This window comes from Cydia fagiglandana, chromosome 15 (assembly GCF_963556715.1).
Source record: "Cydia fagiglandana chromosome 15, ilCydFagi1.1, whole genome shotgun sequence".
Classification (NCBI taxonomy): domain Eukaryota; kingdom Metazoa; phylum Arthropoda; class Insecta; order Lepidoptera; family Tortricidae; genus Cydia; species Cydia fagiglandana.
Window position 1 is genome coordinate 15,017,533 of NC_085946.1, and position 18,927 is coordinate 15,036,459.

Consider the following 18,927-nt stretch of genomic DNA (forward strand, 5'->3'; position numbering starts at 1 on the left):
AGGGACCAGAAGCAAAACACTTAAAATAGTGGGCAAAATCGAATTTTTACGGTTACAAACTCCGTAAACTCTAATGAAATCTAAGTCCATCTCTATCGCTCTTGCAATATCCGAGTAACAGGGATAAGAACTTCTTAGGGCTACTTGCACCATCCCACTAACCCGAGGTTTAGCGGTTAAACCGTTAACTCAGTGTCAAATTGTACTGGTAACCATGGTAACTCCAGGTTTAACCGGTTAACCCTGGGTTAGTGGAATGGTGCAAGTTGCGCTTAGACAATTATTGAATTTTTCAATAAAGTTCTTTTACACTATTAATCCCAATGGTAAAGGTCATATTTTACCAATAAACATACACACAAACGCACTCGCCCATCTATTAATATTTATGTGTGGATTACGGTCGGTGGTAGCACTACGGACCCCATTTATCCACCTCAAGCATAAATAGACCAATTTCAATAGGATATCCATAGGACTTATGGCCTATTATCGCGTGCAGTGCTCCCCTCCATCTGAGGACTCTTCATTCTGGCTGGAAACAAAAATAACAACTACAAAACCGTTAGGGATTAACACTAAGTTCTAACACATTCTAAATTGAACCTTAAACTTAAGTAGCGTTGAGTCTAGAATTAAACTAGCAGTAGATTTGAGTTGTGATGTTTCTGTATTATGTGCTGTATGATGTGTATGACTTAAAAGGAAAAAATAATTGGATTGATTTGGGGTTTACGTTTGGCTTACTTTTTAATGATTTATTATTTTATTTTATTAATTGAGTCTGAATCCAAAGCTATTGTTCTTATGTTAGTTTATTTTTAATGCTCCGTACAAAACCTTGTTCACGGAGCACTTATGTGTTATGGGATCAGTTCGGTCTTGCAAATCGGTTGCTTTTTTAGTAAATAATTAGGTATGCAATATGCATGTTAGGCAATTGATTTTTTCTTTTATGGCTCAGACAAAATTGCTGTTTTTACCAGATAAAGCGAGAAAAGTTACAAAAACCCAAAAAGAGAACTTTTCAATTTAGCCTTTATTCCATTGTGTTATGGTTTAGATTTGCATGTCTAGACCCCACTTAACGCAAATAACAATTCAAATTATTCTATTAATAACAGCACAATTGTAAAATTAACATCTCCGCGAGACCACAATAATCTTGCTGGAATAACACATTGTAAATCCAATTTTATTTCAACGTTATTAAGGTTTAAATTCCATTGGTTTATTGCACGTTGACATTTTGGTTATTCCAGTCGATTCAGGAGTTGAGGGCTCAAATCAGTATAAAGGTGACATGGTTCTCTGTTTTTATTGTCTGTACATGTTCGTAGATACACAGTCAGTGACTGTCAGACAGACAGTGCAGTGACTGTCACTGTTCTTTTACATTCTGATGGCAACTGCAGCAGTATTAACTGTTGAAACGTTACTGCTGCGGGGTTGACGCAGGAGTTGTCACTGTCAATTATTGCTATTATACATTCGTTTCCGCATCACTTTTGCGATTAGTCAATTTATCAAGAAGATTAATATAACAGTAACGCAAAGGTCGCGATCCGAATGTAATCTTTAAAGTGACGTTCCACTATCAACCACAGCTGCATTACTGTTAGCGGCGGCAACAACGGCGCCGCAACAGCAGTGTTGGCCGAAAGTTAATGCGAATTGAAAATGTTGGTCATTAACCATTATAAATTGAACCTTAAACCGTAACGTACGATTACAGTTTACGATTCAATTTATAATAGTTAATGGCCAGCATTTTCAATTTGGATTAACTTTCGGCCAACACTGCGCAACAGTAATGCAGCTGGAGTTGACATTCGAACGTCACCTTTATTTATTCGTCTTCTCTGTCAAATTACGAACAATTGTATATCGGCCTTGTGGTCACGATATGCTGGTTACCCAAAAAGCTCGACCAATGGGAATACAGCCAGACGGGAAAATCGTCGAGATAAATTTAGCACGGAAACAAAAAATTGCAATAATTTGACGCATTTGTGCGTCAAATTGTCGTCATTGCCGATTGTCAATATCAATTGCACATTAAATTGAGGGGGATTTGGGAATTGAATTGAGGGATTGTGGGAGCCGGTCAATGAACTTTGGTAATTAAAGGAAAATGGCCGTTTGTTTTGCTTAACTATCTGGAGCGAGTAAACTTAGTTTAGTTTTGTTTGTGTTTTAATTGAGCGTATTGTTTTGCAAGTTATTTATAGATTTTTCTCGTGCGTTGACGTAACTTTTAGTACTCTAACCACACATATTTTGGCATAGCACAGATCGGTGACTACTTTTATATGGATTTCTATTGAAGGAGACTTTGATTACCTATTCTATACCATATGTGTCGTTCCAAGAATAAAGCTCAATTGACAAATATGTGACGTCCCACGGGTAAAGGTACCTTATGGTGTTTGGCGCTTACGCTATTATTAACGCCGCTCCAATACTAGTGCGGTGCTGTGCGACGTCATGAGCTACCTTTTCCCGTGGAACGTCACATATATTCATCTAAAGATTCTAAAGAAACTATCTATTAACATATAGACGTGAATCACTTAACCCAAATTGAATTATACTTTTCTTTTCCAGATATTCGCGTACAACTGACCGAGCAGACGCGAATACTAGAAGCACGTGCCGAAGCGGCGGCGGGCGTCGCAGCAGAACTACACGACTACTGCCGGAGACGGGCTGAACTAGAAGCAGAATATTCTCGAGCACTTGACAAGCTAGTCCGCGCCGCGCATCAGAAGCATAAGGAACAAAAACACAAGTAAGATACAGTCTATAGGTTACTTGGTAGGCCACTAGCCAGGTTGTATATGGGCGTCGGAGAAGAATTACATGACTATTGTTGGAGACGGGCTGAACTAGAGGCAGACTATTCTCGAGCACTTGACAAGCTAGTCCCCCCCCCCCTCTAAAAGCCGTTTAGGCCGCTTGGTCTAAAGACAGTTCCTCCTAAAATGCTGTAGGATGAAACAAGCCAAGAACTTCAAGGTCATCTGAAATCATTCTTTTTCTAATTTGTAACCATCTTTTCCAGACGCGAGCAATGGTCGCTAACCGGCGCCTACGCGTGCTGGCAAGCTGCGCTGGACAGTACGCGCTCGCTGTCCAAAGACCATGCGGCGTTGGCCGCGTTATACGGAGGGCAGCTGGCTTCAAGGTTACAGAGGGCGGCTGACGACGCATTGAGGTTACATAGGAAATGCCGGGACATAGGTGAGTGTTTCTGCAGCAAACATCTGTGCGACGTATATATGCTTACCAGAGACATCTGTAAGGTCTTCGCTGGACTAATACTGACCGCAATGTAAGGCGTTCACTGAAAAATCAAGACCTAAAGGCAAATTATTGAAGATATGCTACCGTGCTTCATGATTTTCCAGAGGTTTTAAGTTAAGTAATTAATAAAGGTGCTTTGCTGATAGAGAGAGAGACCTTAACAATAAAATTTTAGACATATTGTTTTCCATCCTACAGCAGTTAAAATCTACAGCATTCATTTGATTTCATTTTCGTCAAATAACTTCTAATACCTAAATCCGACTCTTGATAATCACTCCAAATACGGAACACCAGAACCTTGACATTTTTGCTCAAATATGTTTTTTTTTAGTACTGGAGCGCCATGAAGAAGTAGGCGCAGCCTTAGCTGACGCGGCAGCCGCGGGGAAGGCGCAAGCGGCAGCGGCCGCAGAATGGCGCGCCGCGGCAGCCAAGCTGAGACACGCCCATGACCAGAAGACTCGGTTGGCTGCCGCTGACCCTCCTAGGGTTAAGAAGCTGAAGGCTTTGGATAAGGAGTTAGAGAAGGTTAGTAAATGTTTTTGAGAAGCGAAATCACCACTCTTAGGTGACTTTGCCGCCGAAAGGCGTGCTGTGGCAGCCAAGCTGAGACAGGCCCATGACCAAAAGACTCGGTTGGCTGCCGCTGACCCTCCTAGGGTTAAGAAGCTGAAGGCTTTGATATAAGGAGTTAGAGAAGGTTAGTAAATGTTTTTGAGAAGCGAAATCACCACTCTTAGGTGACTTTGCCGCCGAATGGCGTGCTGTGGCAGCCAAGCTGAGACAGGCCCATGACCAAAAGACTCGGTTGGCTGCCGCTGACCCTCCTAGGGTTAAGAAGCTGAAGGCTTCGGATAAAGAGCTAGAGAAGGTTAGTAAATGTTTTTGAGAAGCGAAATCACCTATCTAAGGTGACTGCCGCCGTATGGACTGCAACTACGCTAGAACGGTCCGGGATCCGGGACGCTGTGTCCGATACTTCGTTTTCTATAGAAAGCATCACGTTATGACCAATCACCTATCATAGAAACCAAAATGTCGGACGCCTCGGTCCGGACCCGGACCGTTATACTCATCGATAAACTAGCCAAAAATGTATGAAACATCCAATTCTTGCGTCTCGATGACGGGGGTTAGTCCCATACATAGTATGTTGTTGAAGGTTTACTTATTAGCCTTGCAAAATTTGGCAAAACGTAAAATAAACAATATTAAAATGACTTAACAATCCATTAATCATCATTTTTAATCATTGTAATTTTATTGTTACAGCGACGCGGCCGGCACAGCGAGGCGCGCGCTAAGGCCCTGCGCGCACGAGCGGACTACGTATTGAGCCTGGAAGCCGCGAACGCGACTCTGCAGCGGTACTACCTTGACGACATCCCAGATATCATGCTTGTGAGTAACAGAGAAGTCAATTACAGTTTGTAATAAATTAATAATTGTAATTGATAGATTTTTTCTCATTAGTTTTCTGTCCTTTAGACAAAGAAGTTGTTAAAACAAGCTGCCCTCTTGGGTAATGTAATTTAAACTTTATTGCACGATATAAAATTGTACAAATGGCGGACTTAATGCCTTAAGGCATTTTCTGCCAGTCCGCCATTGGGACAAACAGAAACTTGTAGTTAGGGCAAGTGTAATGTTGTGTGTATTAAAATCATCTGTTAAAGATGGTCACCTATAGTTCGTTTTTTTAGCATTATAAATAAGGTAAACAATCTTGATGTGTCTTTTAATTGGAAAACACATTTTAAAAATAAGTTACGGCAAATATGTAACAATTATGAACCTAACACGATCATTTATATTCTTCTGCGTTTATAAGTAATAGTTATTGATTTTTAAAAAGCCTTTTTCAATTAAAAGACATGTCAAGATTGCTTACCTTCTTTCAAGTTCGTAAAAAAACGAGCTATAAAGCTTAGTTAAGGGTCTCAACTCAAACAATTTGACCCTAGAGCTACAAACCTAAAAGCAAGTAATATATAAAAATTACTGGATGATGATCTTATAGAGCTTTCAAGACGAGTAGTAGAGAAAGCGCAATTATCGTTTGTCCTTGTCAAACGGACTCCCAATTTCCGTTTAAAATAATTACTCAAATCAGTAAATAGCTCTTCAAAACAGCGGTAACAGCGTGCGACTTGCAATCTGGAGGTCGCGGGTTCAAACCCCGGCTCGTACCAATGAGTTTATCGGAATATTCATCAGTCGCTTTTCGGCGAAGGAAAACATCGTGATCAAATCGGACTAATCCCAATAAGGCCTAGTTTACCCTCTGAGTTGGAAGGTCAGATGGCAGTCGCTTTCGTAAAAACTATGTAGTACGGCAGTACCTATGCCAGTTCTTGGGATTGTCAAGCGGACCCCAGGTTCCCATGAGCTGTGGCAAAAATGGGTGTGTAATGATCGATATAAAAATAATTAATATATTTTCTGTAGATATAACAACATTTAATATAATTACAGAAAATATAATAACTCATTTTGTATAATGTACATTTGGTATATTATTAAAATGTTTCTTAATGTTTGTTAAGTCACATTCCATTTCCAACTGCAGCTGCAATACTGTTCATTTTACTATGGAAATTGACAATGACAGCGACGCGTTTCCATAGTAAAATGAACAGTATTGCAGCTGCAGTTGGAAATGGAATTTCCATGGAAATGGAAGTTATCATTTTGTATAGTTATCTTTTGATATAACACTCATTTATTATAACGATCATGTGATATAATGCTCATTTATTATACAAGTATTATTATATAAGCATTATTCGGTATAATATTATAGTTAAGGTATTTTTATGACGACATATGTAAATGGTAGGTAGTGGTTTGTTTTGTGTAATGGACGCAATTCTAACCTAACCTAACCTACTTTTCTGGTAGCGGTTCGTTTAGTGTAGGGGTCGCAGTTCTTAACCTAACCTAACCTAGTATTCTGGTAGCGGTTGGTTTTGTGTAGGGGTCGCAGTTCTTAACCTTACCTACCTAGTTATAAATAGCAGTTCGTTATATGTAGAAATAATAGTTTTTTGTAGTGTGTAATAGTAAATGTGGAATTATATATCTAATACATTATATCAACAATTCTACTTTAGATGAAATAACTTTTTATCATAAATTCAGTATAGAAAATCTGCATTATACTTGAATAATGTTATGCTAAATGTTATTAGATCAATTATTCTTTATATAAAATGATAATTTATATCATATGAAAATATATTAAGTGTTGTTATATCATTTAATAATTATACTAAATAAGCGTTATTGCAACTGATATTATAATAAAAATGTTTATAGCCATCGATACGCACCCGGCAAAAATGCCGGGACAACGCGAGGAAGAAGAAGAGCAAATAGGTCTTCGCTTCGATAGTAATGTAAACTGTTATTTTATTTACCCCCCAGTGCATGGAAGTCGGTTTCGAAGCCGTAGTCGGCCGCTGCGTGCGCACCGCCGCCGAGGCCGAGGCCGCCCGAGCAGCGGCCTTGTGCGCGGCCGCCGGCGCGCTGCGGGGTGCGGCCTCGGCTTTGGACTCTTTGAAGGACCGACAAAAAACGCTGGACGCTCACGCGCCGACCTTTGCGTTGCCACGGCCTCTGCCTTATCAAGGGACACCTCCTGAAGAGCAAGTAAGTATTAAAATGACAGTCCATTTCCACTGACAGCTGCACTACTGTTCATTTTACTATGGAAATTGACAATAACACCGGCGCGTTCAGTACCAGTAGTGCAGCTGCGGTCAGAAATGGAATGTTACTATTAGTGTTGTTAACTATAGATCTTGTCATTCACGAAAACGCGTACCTCGGTCATGTTATTAAAGGTTAGATTTGACGGATCTGCGCTTCATCGCTGAATGACACAAACTATATCTCATTCTATATTTCTCTCATTTTTGCGTAGTCAGTAGCAATGCAAAATCGTGTTTACGTGCGAGGGTATATGACCAACGACGTCATTGCGACTGCATCTATTGTCGCTGAACGGTTCGAAAAGTCACTGTTATACCTTCCTAACACTCTTCTTTTATTTTCCCTGACAAAAATGATTAGGACTACTGAAGGGAGACTTACAATCACTGTACCTTGACTGTTTGTGCAAAAATAGAGGGTAAACTTAAAATGTGCTTTATAATCTTATTGGCGCAGTCAGTAGGATACTCGGTTGTACAGCTCTAAGCAAAATTAACGTTAATAACCATAAAAATCTCTTCCAGGACCAAGAAATGCGTGAGCTAGTTAACGGGGCAGCAGAGGAACAAGACGCAGCAGCGGCGGCGGTGGCAGCAGAGCTCGCGCAACGGTTGCAGCAACTCGAGAGCGGTGCGAGGGCTCTTAGGGCTGAATGTAGAGAGAGCGCCAAGACTCTTGACGCAGCTGAGGCGGAGCTTGTCAAACAGGTACATTTAATGTAAACGGGGCAGCAGAGGAACAGGACGCAGCGGCGGCAGCAGAGCTCGCGCAAAGGTTGCAGCAATTCGAGAGTGGGGCGAGGGCTCTTAGGGCTGAATGTAGAGGGAGCGCCAAGACTCTTGACGCGGCTGAGGCTGAGCTTGTCAAACAGGTACATTTAATGTAAACGGGGCGGCAGAGGAACAGGACGCAGCGGCGGCAGCAGTGGCAGCAGAGCTCGCGCAAAGGTTGCAGCAACTTGAGAGCGGGGCGAGGGCTCTTAGGGCTGAATGTAGAGAGAGCGCCAAGACCCTTGACGCGGCTGAGGCTGAGCTTGTCAAACAAGTACATTTAATGTAAACGGGGCAGCAGAGGAACAGGATGCAGCGGCGGCGGCGGTGGCAGCAGAGCTCGCGCAAAGGTTGCAGCAACTCGAGAGCGGTGCGAGGGCTCTTGACGCGGCTGCGGCTGAGCTTGTCAAACAGGTACATTTAATGTAAACGGGGCAGCAGAGGAACAGGATGCAGCGGCGGCGGCGGTGGCAGCAGAGCTCGCGCAAAGTTTGCAGCAACTCGAGAGCGGTGCGAGGGCTCTTAGGGCTGAATGTAGAGAGAGCGCCAAGACTCTTGACGCGGCTGAAGCTGAGCTTTTCAAGCTCGGTCAAGTGTTTATTGTAACGTGTTTAACTGTTTAAGTAGTGTATACTTAATTGTCGAATTGCATTTTGCCCTGCGAGAGGTATAGCGGACGCTCTCGCGAGGCATCTCTGGGGGCCGATTTTTGAAATTCGACCACTCGATTTCGTGTATTTCGTTAAATGATATCTCCACTACTATAGTTCGTTTTTATAAGGCGTTTAAATTCTATTAATAGAATTGAACTCGAGTGGTCAAAACCACTAGATTCCAAATTTCGATCGCTCGTATTTCAAAAATTAGCATTTCGCCGTTTTCCACCGATTTTCGAGTGACGAAATCGAGCGACCGTAATTCAAAAATCGGCCCCCTGTACGTACGTACGCGGTTTTCTCGCGAGGCAGCTCGTTTTGTACGACCGTGCACCAAAGCAGCCTCGGCTAGTATTACAATAGGCTTATGTTGCAGATGGAAGGCAGCGCGGCGCAGTGGGAGACGGCGCGTCTGTTCGGGGCGGACGCGCCCGCGCCGCCGCCGCCCGACGACCAGGAGGGGCCGAGGAAGGAGCAGGAGGACTACTATCTCGCGGTTAGTACGCGGCTTTCTTTTTTTTTGCGGCGAGGGAGAAGATACGTAACTGGGATTTGAGTGTTGCAGGGGTGTTTGTGGTTTAGATGTAGGTATCAGTTAAACGTTTTTGGATTATGCAGGTTTAACATTTTGGTTTTAATTTAAAATAATTAACTCTAGCTCATTTAATACAAGCTAACACACTATGAATAATAGTGTCAGCTGGTCTATTTTGAAAAGTGCAAAATTGCAGGAGGTCTTTGTCGCTATTTCAGTTTAGCATAGCATAAACATGTGTATAATAAAACAGCTTTTAAAAGATAAGAAACTTATATTGTTCGTTTCAACTAAAATTAAAATTACATGATGATCAAATTGCTATGGGATGACAGACGTTTTCCAAGTGTTGTCACATTCAAATTAAATGAATAATGTGGCCAGTTTGAGACCTACTTTTCTATACAAACTGTGTGTTAAAAATGAACTTATGTTTAATATTATTGAACATAGTTGGCCAGGGCAAAAGTATACTCACAAGCATGTAGAAGCGTAAATTAAATACATTAAACTATAAGAATATAACAGAAAAATGTAAACCTTCTTTTACATTATAACAATAAAACATTAATTGCTAACTGCTCGTTTAGCTCTTAAAATAATTAATTACTTATGTCTAGCCCTACTACAGAGTCTGAGTCTTGGGATCGGATATTAAGCCACATAAACATAAGTAAAACAGCTTATACAAGACAAGCTTAAATGGGCAATGGACAGATTTTTTGAAGTGATCTAGTGTATATTTTATTATTCATCTTCACCTCTACAACTCTGACCCTACCATCAGGTCCAGGGATTATCTTAATGACTCTCGCCATAGGCCAGTTTAAAGGTTTAATATTATTGTCTGTTCTAACAATTACAAGGTCACCTACTTTTAAATTGGGCTGAGCATGCTGCCATTTAGGGCGATTTTGAAGCTGTGTAAGGTAGTCCCTTGACCAGATCCGCCAGAAATCTTGTTTTATTTTTGTTAACATATTCCAAAACCTTAATCGATCAATACATTTATTCGACAAATCTATTTCAGGGTAGCTTGTCATAGATTTACCTATAAGAAAGTGTCCAGGCGTCAAATATTCATAACTTGAAATGTCAGAATTCAAAGGCAATAATGGCCTAGAATTTAAAATCGCCTCAATTTCAGCCATCACTGTATACAAGCCTTCAAATGTCAAAGCAATATTACCTACAATTCGTTTAAAATGGTGTTTAAAGGCCCATTTACACGATACAAGATTCTTGAAAATTCAATACAATAAAATTGAGGCAACAAAAAACTTGCACTATCTAAACATACGTGACATTCTTGTATTCAAGTAGCAACTTGAATTCTATACTGGCTTACGTGTAAACGAAGCCTAGTGCAGTTAATTGAATACAAGAATTGCCAATCCATATTTTATTTTCGACATGGATTCCGTACGCGAAGGTGTGTTCCTTGTCGCTGCTATAGTAGCAACTGTGTTACGAGAAAAACGTCAGCACTGCTAGATCCAGTTCCCATTGAATCCTTCACTTTCTTATTTTCAGCCAGATATTGCGTTCTTATGCTCTTAAGTTTCTTCATTATTTCTTTGGGACCAAAACCTTCTACCCCAAATTCTATAGCAAAATCTACAAGGGCAGCTTCGCGAGCCTCACGGTTTTTATAATTTTTAACCTCTGTGTCCCACAAACATTGATGACTTCTATAAATTTCTATGAATTTAATTATCTCCGAACTACCTAATTTAAAATAATTTTTGCTCATTTTATCAGTTTTACCACCCATTCAATATTGAATGAAAATCTGCCAATGCAAATCGGTTCAATTCTTGCTTCAATATGGCTTCAATACATCATACTTGATTCAACTTGAAGTTTAGACCTGTCAAGACTTGCATGCAATTATTGCCGTTCAATAAATGTCTTTGGTGTAAACAAAACACGGTCAAGAATATTGCCCATCAAGAATTGTATACAATAATTGCATTCAAGATTTTGGTTATTGCTCATGTATAAACACTTTGATTCAATTCTTGAATTCAATTATTGCACGGCAAAACTTGAATACAATTATTGCCGATTCTTGTACAAGAATCTTGTATCGTGTAAATGGGCCTTAAAGCTCTTCACTCCAGCCTCCCATAAACCACCAAACTCTGGAGCATAACTTGGAATAAACTTAAATTGAATGTAGTTTGGTAGGCAATAGTTCTCCACAGCATCTATGTGAGACTGGGATGTGAATAGTTCATGAAGCCTTTTTAATTCGTTGGAAGCACCTTTAAAGGTCTTCGCATTGTCACAAAAAATCTTAGTAGGCATACCCCGCCTGGAAATGAATCTTTTGAGGCATGCCAAAAATGCCTCTGTAGTGAGGTCGCTGACCAACTCCAAATGTAGGGCCTTGGTCGCAAAACAAACAAATACAGCAATGTATCCTTTGGTAATTATTGGGTTCCTAATCCGTGCTACTTTAACATTAAATGGGCCACAGAAGTCTACGCCAACTATATGAAAAGGCCTAACTGCATCTAACCTCTCCTTTGGCAACGAACCCATCAATTGTTGAGCAGCCTTGAATTTCATTTTAGCACAAGTAATGCATTTGGTCACAATATTTTTAACTTGACATATGCCACTAATTATCCAGAACCTCTCTGAAAGTGAGCCTAGCACTGCCCTTGCCCCTGCATGTTTAAGTCGCAAATGCTCATTTTGAATGATTATAGTGGTCAAGTGACAGTGTTTGGGTAATATAGCAGGATGAATTTGACTATATGGAATGTCCTCTGCATTTTGTAACCTGCCTCCCACTCTCATAACATCATTTTTATCTAGAAAGGGATGCAAACCGGCTATGCCAGATTTTATGGGTAGACCATTTTTGAGTGCATTGACCTCTGAAGCAAAATACTTATTTTGAATGCATGATATGATGGCCGTTAGAGCATCATTGAGCTCTTTGGGCATAATAGAGCTTAATATTTTTTCATTATTATTCTGTATTCTGCAGTTATGGCAGAATCTCAAAATATATGCAACAACTCTTTGGAGTTTATTAAGGTCAGAGTACTTATTTATAACATCTAATATGCTGTTATGAGGGTCATCAGCAGGTTGAGTGATAATCATGTTCACACTTACATCACCACTGTGTATGTTAGAAATAGGAAGTTTAATTTCTGAAGGCACATGCTCATAATCAGCCCTGGACAAATCACTAGGTCCATGCCACCAACGCTTGTTGACCATAAGCTTCTGTGGATCACACCCCCTAGAAAGAAGGTCTGCAGGGTTGTTAGATGTGGTGACATAGAGCCACTGAAAGTCCTTGGTTAGGGCTTGAATTTGTGAAATTCTATTTGCAACATATGTATTTGATTTGGCAGGGCCACTACTACCCTTGATCCATGCTAAGGTTATCTGGGAGTCACTGTGCAATAATACTTTCAAGTCAAATCTAGATTTTAAGATGTCATATACCCTATGTGCTAGTTTTGCTAGCAACAGCGCGCTATTTAATTCTAGTTTAGGTATAGTAATATTTTTATTTAACGGTGATATTTTTGATTTCGAACAGAGTAGATTTGTGTCTACTGTTTCATCTGAATTTATAATTCTTAAATATATACAGCAGCCAAATGCCTTCATAGATGCATCTGCATATCCAATTAATTGGGCATAAAGTTTATTGGAAGTGTTTACACATCTAGGTATAGCAAGAGTTCCCATGCCCTTCAGATTGTCTATAAAGGCATTCCACTTTCTAAGCTCTTCTTGGGGTAATATAGTGTCCCAATTTAAATTTTTAATTGACCATAGTCTTTGCATCAATAATTTAGCAACTACTATTATGGGACCTATCAAACCTAAAGGGTCAAACATCTGGCCAATATAACTCAACACCTTTCTTTTAGTGTTAATCTCAGTCTCATCCGATGCAGGACATTTAAATGTAAGCTCATCATTAAGAACGTCGCATTTCAAACCTAAGGTTTTGACAATATTATTTTGATTTATGTCTAGCTTTTCTAAACATTTATGCTCACTGGGAATTCCATCAAGAACTTGTGGGAGGTTAGAACACCATTTGTGGAGTATAAATCCCCCTTTTTTTAACATATCGATAAGCTGATCCTTCAGCTCAATCAATTGACTTTGTTCATCAGAACCTGTAATAACATCATCAACATAGGTGCTTTTGAACATTGCCTCAGCAGCCAATGGATATTTTTCCTTATACCTTTGACCTAACTCAATAAGGCACCTAGTCGCTAAATAATTTGAGGGCTTCAAACCATAGGTAACTGTCTGAAGCTGCAAACATTTAATGGGTTCGCGAGGAGTATCACGCCACAGTATGTTTTGAAGAGAAGCTTGCTCAGGATTCATACGAATGGCCCTAAACATTTTTGTAACGTCGCAGCTAAGTGTGTATATATAGGTTCTCCATAGAAGGAGAATGTCAAATAGTTCACTCTGGACCATAGGTCCATTTAAAAGGACATCATTTAAAGACACTCCAGTCTTAGATTTCATACTTCCATTAAATACAACCCGGAGCTTAGTTGTCAAACTTTCCAAATTTAAAACGGCATGGTGACTTAAAAAGTACACAGGGCCATTTTGAATATCATATTCACCAATATCGACAATTTTGGCATGCCCCAGAGAAAGATACTCTTCTATAAATTCTTTATATTTATCATAATAGGCTGGACACCTTTTAAATTTTCTCTCTAGTGTTAGAAATCTTTGCAAAGCCACTGAGAAAGAATCCCCGATTTGTAACTTATCCAAGTCCTCAGCAATGGGCAAGTTCACTTGAAACTGACTATCAACCAAAGTGGTTGTCTCTTGAAAATATTTTTCAGCCTTTTGAGACTCATTGCTTAAATTGTGTTTTTGCTCAGGAATACTTTCTGAAAGCCAGAATTGTTGCATTACATCCTCTAATTTATGGTCACTACATATAGCAAAATTATTGATTAAGCGCTGACCTTGATTTCCTTGACTACATTGATCGGTCATACCACCACCTACAATATATCCAAATAATGTATTTATCAATACTGGCCCACATGGAATTTCAATTTTGCCATCTAATATGGTTTTGAATAAAACCTCAGATCCCAAAAGCAATAATATTTCACCTGGGATATGGAACTCATCATCAGCCAAAACAATATTGTCCGGTATTTTCATTTTTGTTAAATCAATCGGTTCAAGAGGTAAATCAGGTGTGACAGTATTGACCACATGGCATTTGACTTGCACTTCAACATTGTTCACTAGAGAGTATACGCTAACATTGACATATTTATTCAACTTTTTGTTATTTTTACAAACTCCTATCAAGTTTGAATCTTCAGATATTGGTTTCAAATTTAACCTTTCTGCCAGAGATGTAGATATGAGGGAGCCCATTGCCCCACAATCCAGTAGCGCTCTGATAACTATTTCTTGGCCCCTTTTATCATATAGTTTAACCTTTACAGTGGGGAGCAAAACATCATCAGAGGATGTTTGCAGATGATTGTTAACTACAACATCACTTGCATCTTTGTGTAACAAAGTATTGTGCTTCTGCTTACATGTCAGGCATGAAAAGTTAAACTTGCACTTACCTTCATGCTTTCTCAAACAATTGGTACATAGTTTTTTGCTGCTTACAAAGCTGAGACGGTCTTCTATAGGAGCCATCTTAAATTTAGGGCAAGCATATATAGCATGACTTGATTGATCACAGTATAAACAACTATTGGTTGTGATTGTGGCAACATTGGTCACCTTTGGTGAGTTTGATGTAAACTTTTTATATTCTTTAAATTCAGGGGCATTGCCAGTGCTACTGTCTTCCAATGCAATTGCACGCTTTTCAAGAAATTCAATTAATTCAGCAACAGTTGGCAAGGCATCTGAATTCCTATCGAGCATATAGGCTCTATTGGTATATGCATCTAATTTTTTGGTTAATATAGATAACAAGAGCATATCCCATTGATCAACTGGTTGCTGTAAATTCTTTAAGGCATACAATTGCTGTTGCACACCTGATATGAATGTCCTTATAGAGGCTGCTGTGCCCTTTTGCATAGCGGGCATATCTAGTACTACATTTATATGGCTTGATATTAGCCTAGCCTTGTTATCAAAACGTTTTTGTAACAAATCAAGTGCCTCTTTGTATGAGTCATTGACCAGAGGCAGATTAACAAATACTGACAATGCTTCATCTGCTAAAAATTTTCTTAAATAAAACAATTTCTGAACATCTGAGAGTGAGGCATTCTTGTCAACAACGGCTTTGAACAAATCCATAAATGGAGTATATTTTGTGAAGTCTTTGCCATTGAAAATTGGAATGTCAATACACGGCAACTTTGAATTATTTTTAGGACCGTTAGTGCTTGAAACACCGTTGCTGCTTGAAGCCTGACCCTCAGATGGTTTTAAGCTATTGATTTGAGCCGTTAACTTTGACAATACCGAATAGTAGCGAGACTCTACAACTTCAACGTTTTCATTGTCATTCTCGTCAATCGCTAAAATATCCACTTGAAGTGTTTCATACTCTCTAAACGTATTTATCAACTTTTCTTTCCGAGTCTCTAGCATTTCCCAAGACGCGGATGTTAACCTTTCACTATCATTAGTAAATAACTCCATTCTCGTCACAGTACCTTTTAGTAGGCCGCGGGCAAGCCGCAACCTTTTTAACTCATCCTCAGGTGGCATGATGGCGAAACGCAGCTCACCACAACGAACCGTAATCAAACAAAGCGAACGGATGCACAAATAGATTCACTTTTCACTATTGGATACACATATCGCACTTTTAGATACACTTTTAAACCACAAAAGCTTTTAATAGAATTTGGATTACACCGGCCGCCATATAAACAAATGCCAATCTGCACTATAGGGCAAATTGCATCTTGCATTTGTACCATCACGCTCCGCGACTATTGCGCCATTTAGGGTCCTAGCTAAATTGGTTGCTCAATACTTACACTGTAGAATTTCCAATTTAGCAAGAACCCTAAATGGCATAACAATCCCGTGTGGTGAGTGTACGTTAGATCTGTCTAGCCTAGCAAGTGTAAGCGTTTTCTCTATCACTTTTTCATATTAGTTCGATAGAGACAGATAGTTTTTCGTTTCGTTTCTCTAAGCTTATCATCTCGGCTAAGGTTCCCTGATTCATGACAGCTTTAGGAGCATTCCACGGGCTGTCCCGTACAAATGCATTTTATTTGTTGTGTTGCGACTATTTTCTCGGCATTTAAAGCAGGCGATTATTTTTCTGTGCATATTTTTGACCATTTGTCATAGAAAAGGAAACTCTTATACCTTTAAATCTTCAGAAACTTCGCGTTTGTACGGGACAACGGTAGACAATTTCATGGAATGCTCCTTTATCCGCTCGAGAATTCGGCCAAATCGATCTGTATATCTTGAAAAAATTATAATGTCTAGGTAAGAAACCAAGTTTACGTGCCCAAGTTTTGGTTCGATGTACACAGAAGTTCCGGTCGTACGTGTCTAGCGCGGGGCGGCTGGCGCGGCTGGAGAGCAAGGCGGCCTGCGCGCGCGCGCGCCTCGTGCGCCTCGCGCCCGCGCCCGCGCCCGCCTCCCCTCCCTCGCCCCCGCGCCGCGCCGCGGCCAGGCTGCGCCGGGGACAGTTCGCCGCGCCGCTCGACGATCACCTGGCGGCCGCGAGGGCGGACCTACCGAGGGTGCTGACGTCGTGTGTGCGTGTTATATCTAGCTACGGTGAGTATTCTCTTAATCGAGCAGAGAAAAGCACAGTTTGTTGCGCCTTTAGACGACTGTATTGTCTGTGTATTTGTGTACACCTCCCGCCTCCCCGCCCTCACCCCCGCGACGGGCCGCGACCAGGCTACGCAGGGGACAGTTCGCCGCGCCGCTCGACGACCATCTCGCGGCGGCCAGAGCCGACTTACCGAGGATGTTGACGTCGTGTGTGCGTGTTATATCTAGCTATGGTAAGTTACCTGTCTTTCTCTTAACCCCAAACTGAAAAGAGGACAGTATATCGAACTACGGTGAGTGTCTTTGTGTGTACCAGTAAACTTTTTCTTCCCCGTTAGGAAGGATCAATGTGGCACTTTTCTTCCCTGCTAGAAGGGATCAAAGTTGTACTTTTCTGTTCTATAACACGATATTTTCTTTCTTGCATACTATTTTTTTTGGTCAATTAAGTAATAAATATTTTGGAACATAACAATTTCCTCATAGTTAATATGAAAAGCAGTATGTGTCACACGGTATCAAAATTATTTCATCTTGGGCGTCAACACTTGAATCCCTCATTACGCTCAGGATACTACAGTAGAATCCATCGCTTCATTCAGAATTCAATGTAAACGGACGGAAATATATCATTTTGATCCTTTGTAACACAAACTACTATTGTTCCCAGGTCTGCGACACCAAGGAATATTCCGCGTGTCGGGATCTCAAGTAGAAATGCAAGCTTTACGCGCTGCCTTCGAGAGGGGCGAGGACCCCCTGGCACATGTGAGAGATGCCTCCGATATCAACTCTGTGAGTATCTAATCACATTAACTATAACTTTTGTTGAAAACTATACCACTCGATGCCATTTTTAGGGTTCCGTACCCAAAGGGTAAAACGGGACCCTATTACTAAGACTTCACTGTCCGTCCGTCCGTCCGTCCGTCCGTCCGTCCGTCTGTCACCAGGCTGTATCTCACGAACCGTGATAGCTAGACAGTTGAAATTTTCACAAATGATGTATTTCTGTTGCCGCTATAACAACAAATACTAAAAACAGAATAAAATAAAGATTTAAATGGGGCTCCCATACAACAAACGTGATTTTTGACCAAAGTTAAGCAACGTCGGGAGTGGTCAGTACTTGGATGGGTGACCGTTTTTTTTTTGCTTTTTTTTGTTTTTTTTTAAATTATGGTACGGAACCCTTCGTGCGCGAGGTCGACTCGCACTTGCCCGGTTTTTGGTGATACCCTCGCCTAAACTGAATCGTACAATTTCGATCTAGTATTTTCTCGAGCAAGAAACGCAGCCGGTGATGTAAATCAAGCGTGGATAAAAAAGATGTATTTGTATTAGAGTCTGTGCGGAAAGAGAAAACTCGTAGTTTGTATTGGTTCCCATACATTCCACGACTCTTCTCTTTCCTCACAGACAGGCGTGGCTCACTCCGCGATTTCGCCGCTTTGCTACAGGTAGCTAAAAGTACATCCGGTCCACACCAATTTTGGTGGCTAGCCATAAGCCGCGCGTGGCGCTGTCGCCACCTAGCGGCCATGTCTGTCCTGATCGTAACAGACGTGTTTTGTTAGTGAGTGAGTCTTCTGTACCTTAGCACTATAGTACTATTATTTGTTCTGTGGCACAGACTCTATTTGTTGATCTGTGAATGACAAAACACCCACAAAAATCGCTCATCGCTACTCATTGATCAGAGCAGATCAGTTCTTATTTGTAGTTATTTGTAGCCTCTAACCGCCCATACGTCAAACCTTGCCAAGCAAAATTAAATTTTATTTTGTCAACACAAAGTTCTAATTAGAATGGAACAGGAGGCCTTTTTATAGGTCTCTGGGCGGCCTGAGGGTAGACTAACCCACCTATTCTTTCCAGGTGTGTGGCCTCCTAAAGCTATACCTCCGTGAGCTCCGTCCACCGCTTCTACCGCCACAACTACAAGAACGCTTACTCCGTTTAGCCGCTTTACCGAGCGATGCGGATTTCGTACGGCGCATGAGAGAACTGTTAGCGACGTTGCCAGCTTCATCCGTGCTTGTGTTGCGGTATCTGCTGGCGTTCTTGGCACAGTGAGTCTTAATACTATGTTATTAAGGTTTAGATTAGCTAAGTTTCGCTCCTTCTGGCCGCTTTACCGAGCGATGCGGATTTCGTACGGCGCATGAGAGAACTGTTA

General features: G+C 40.8%; 1 protein-coding gene across 1 annotated transcript in view; it reads left to right on the top strand.

Annotated features, from left to right (window-relative positions):
- The window catches only part of LOC134671433 (SLIT-ROBO Rho GTPase-activating protein 3-like), a 105,362-nt gene that overhangs the window by 73,818 nt on the left and 12,617 nt on the right, over positions 1-18,927 (top strand). The window contains exons 2-11 of the mRNA XM_063529292.1: positions 2,608-2,791; positions 3,065-3,243; positions 3,641-3,837; positions 4,582-4,710; positions 6,736-6,960; positions 7,548-7,730; positions 8,826-8,945; positions 16,499-16,748; positions 17,419-17,543; positions 18,627-18,820. Of these exons, the coding sequence (XP_063385362.1) occupies positions 2,608-2,791; positions 3,065-3,243; positions 3,641-3,837; positions 4,582-4,710; positions 6,736-6,960; positions 7,548-7,730; positions 8,826-8,945; positions 16,499-16,748; positions 17,419-17,543; positions 18,627-18,820 (1,786 nt within the window). The remainder of the gene's footprint in view (positions 1-2,607; positions 2,792-3,064; positions 3,244-3,640; positions 3,838-4,581; positions 4,711-6,735; positions 6,961-7,547; positions 7,731-8,825; positions 8,946-16,498; positions 16,749-17,418; positions 17,544-18,626; positions 18,821-18,927) is intronic.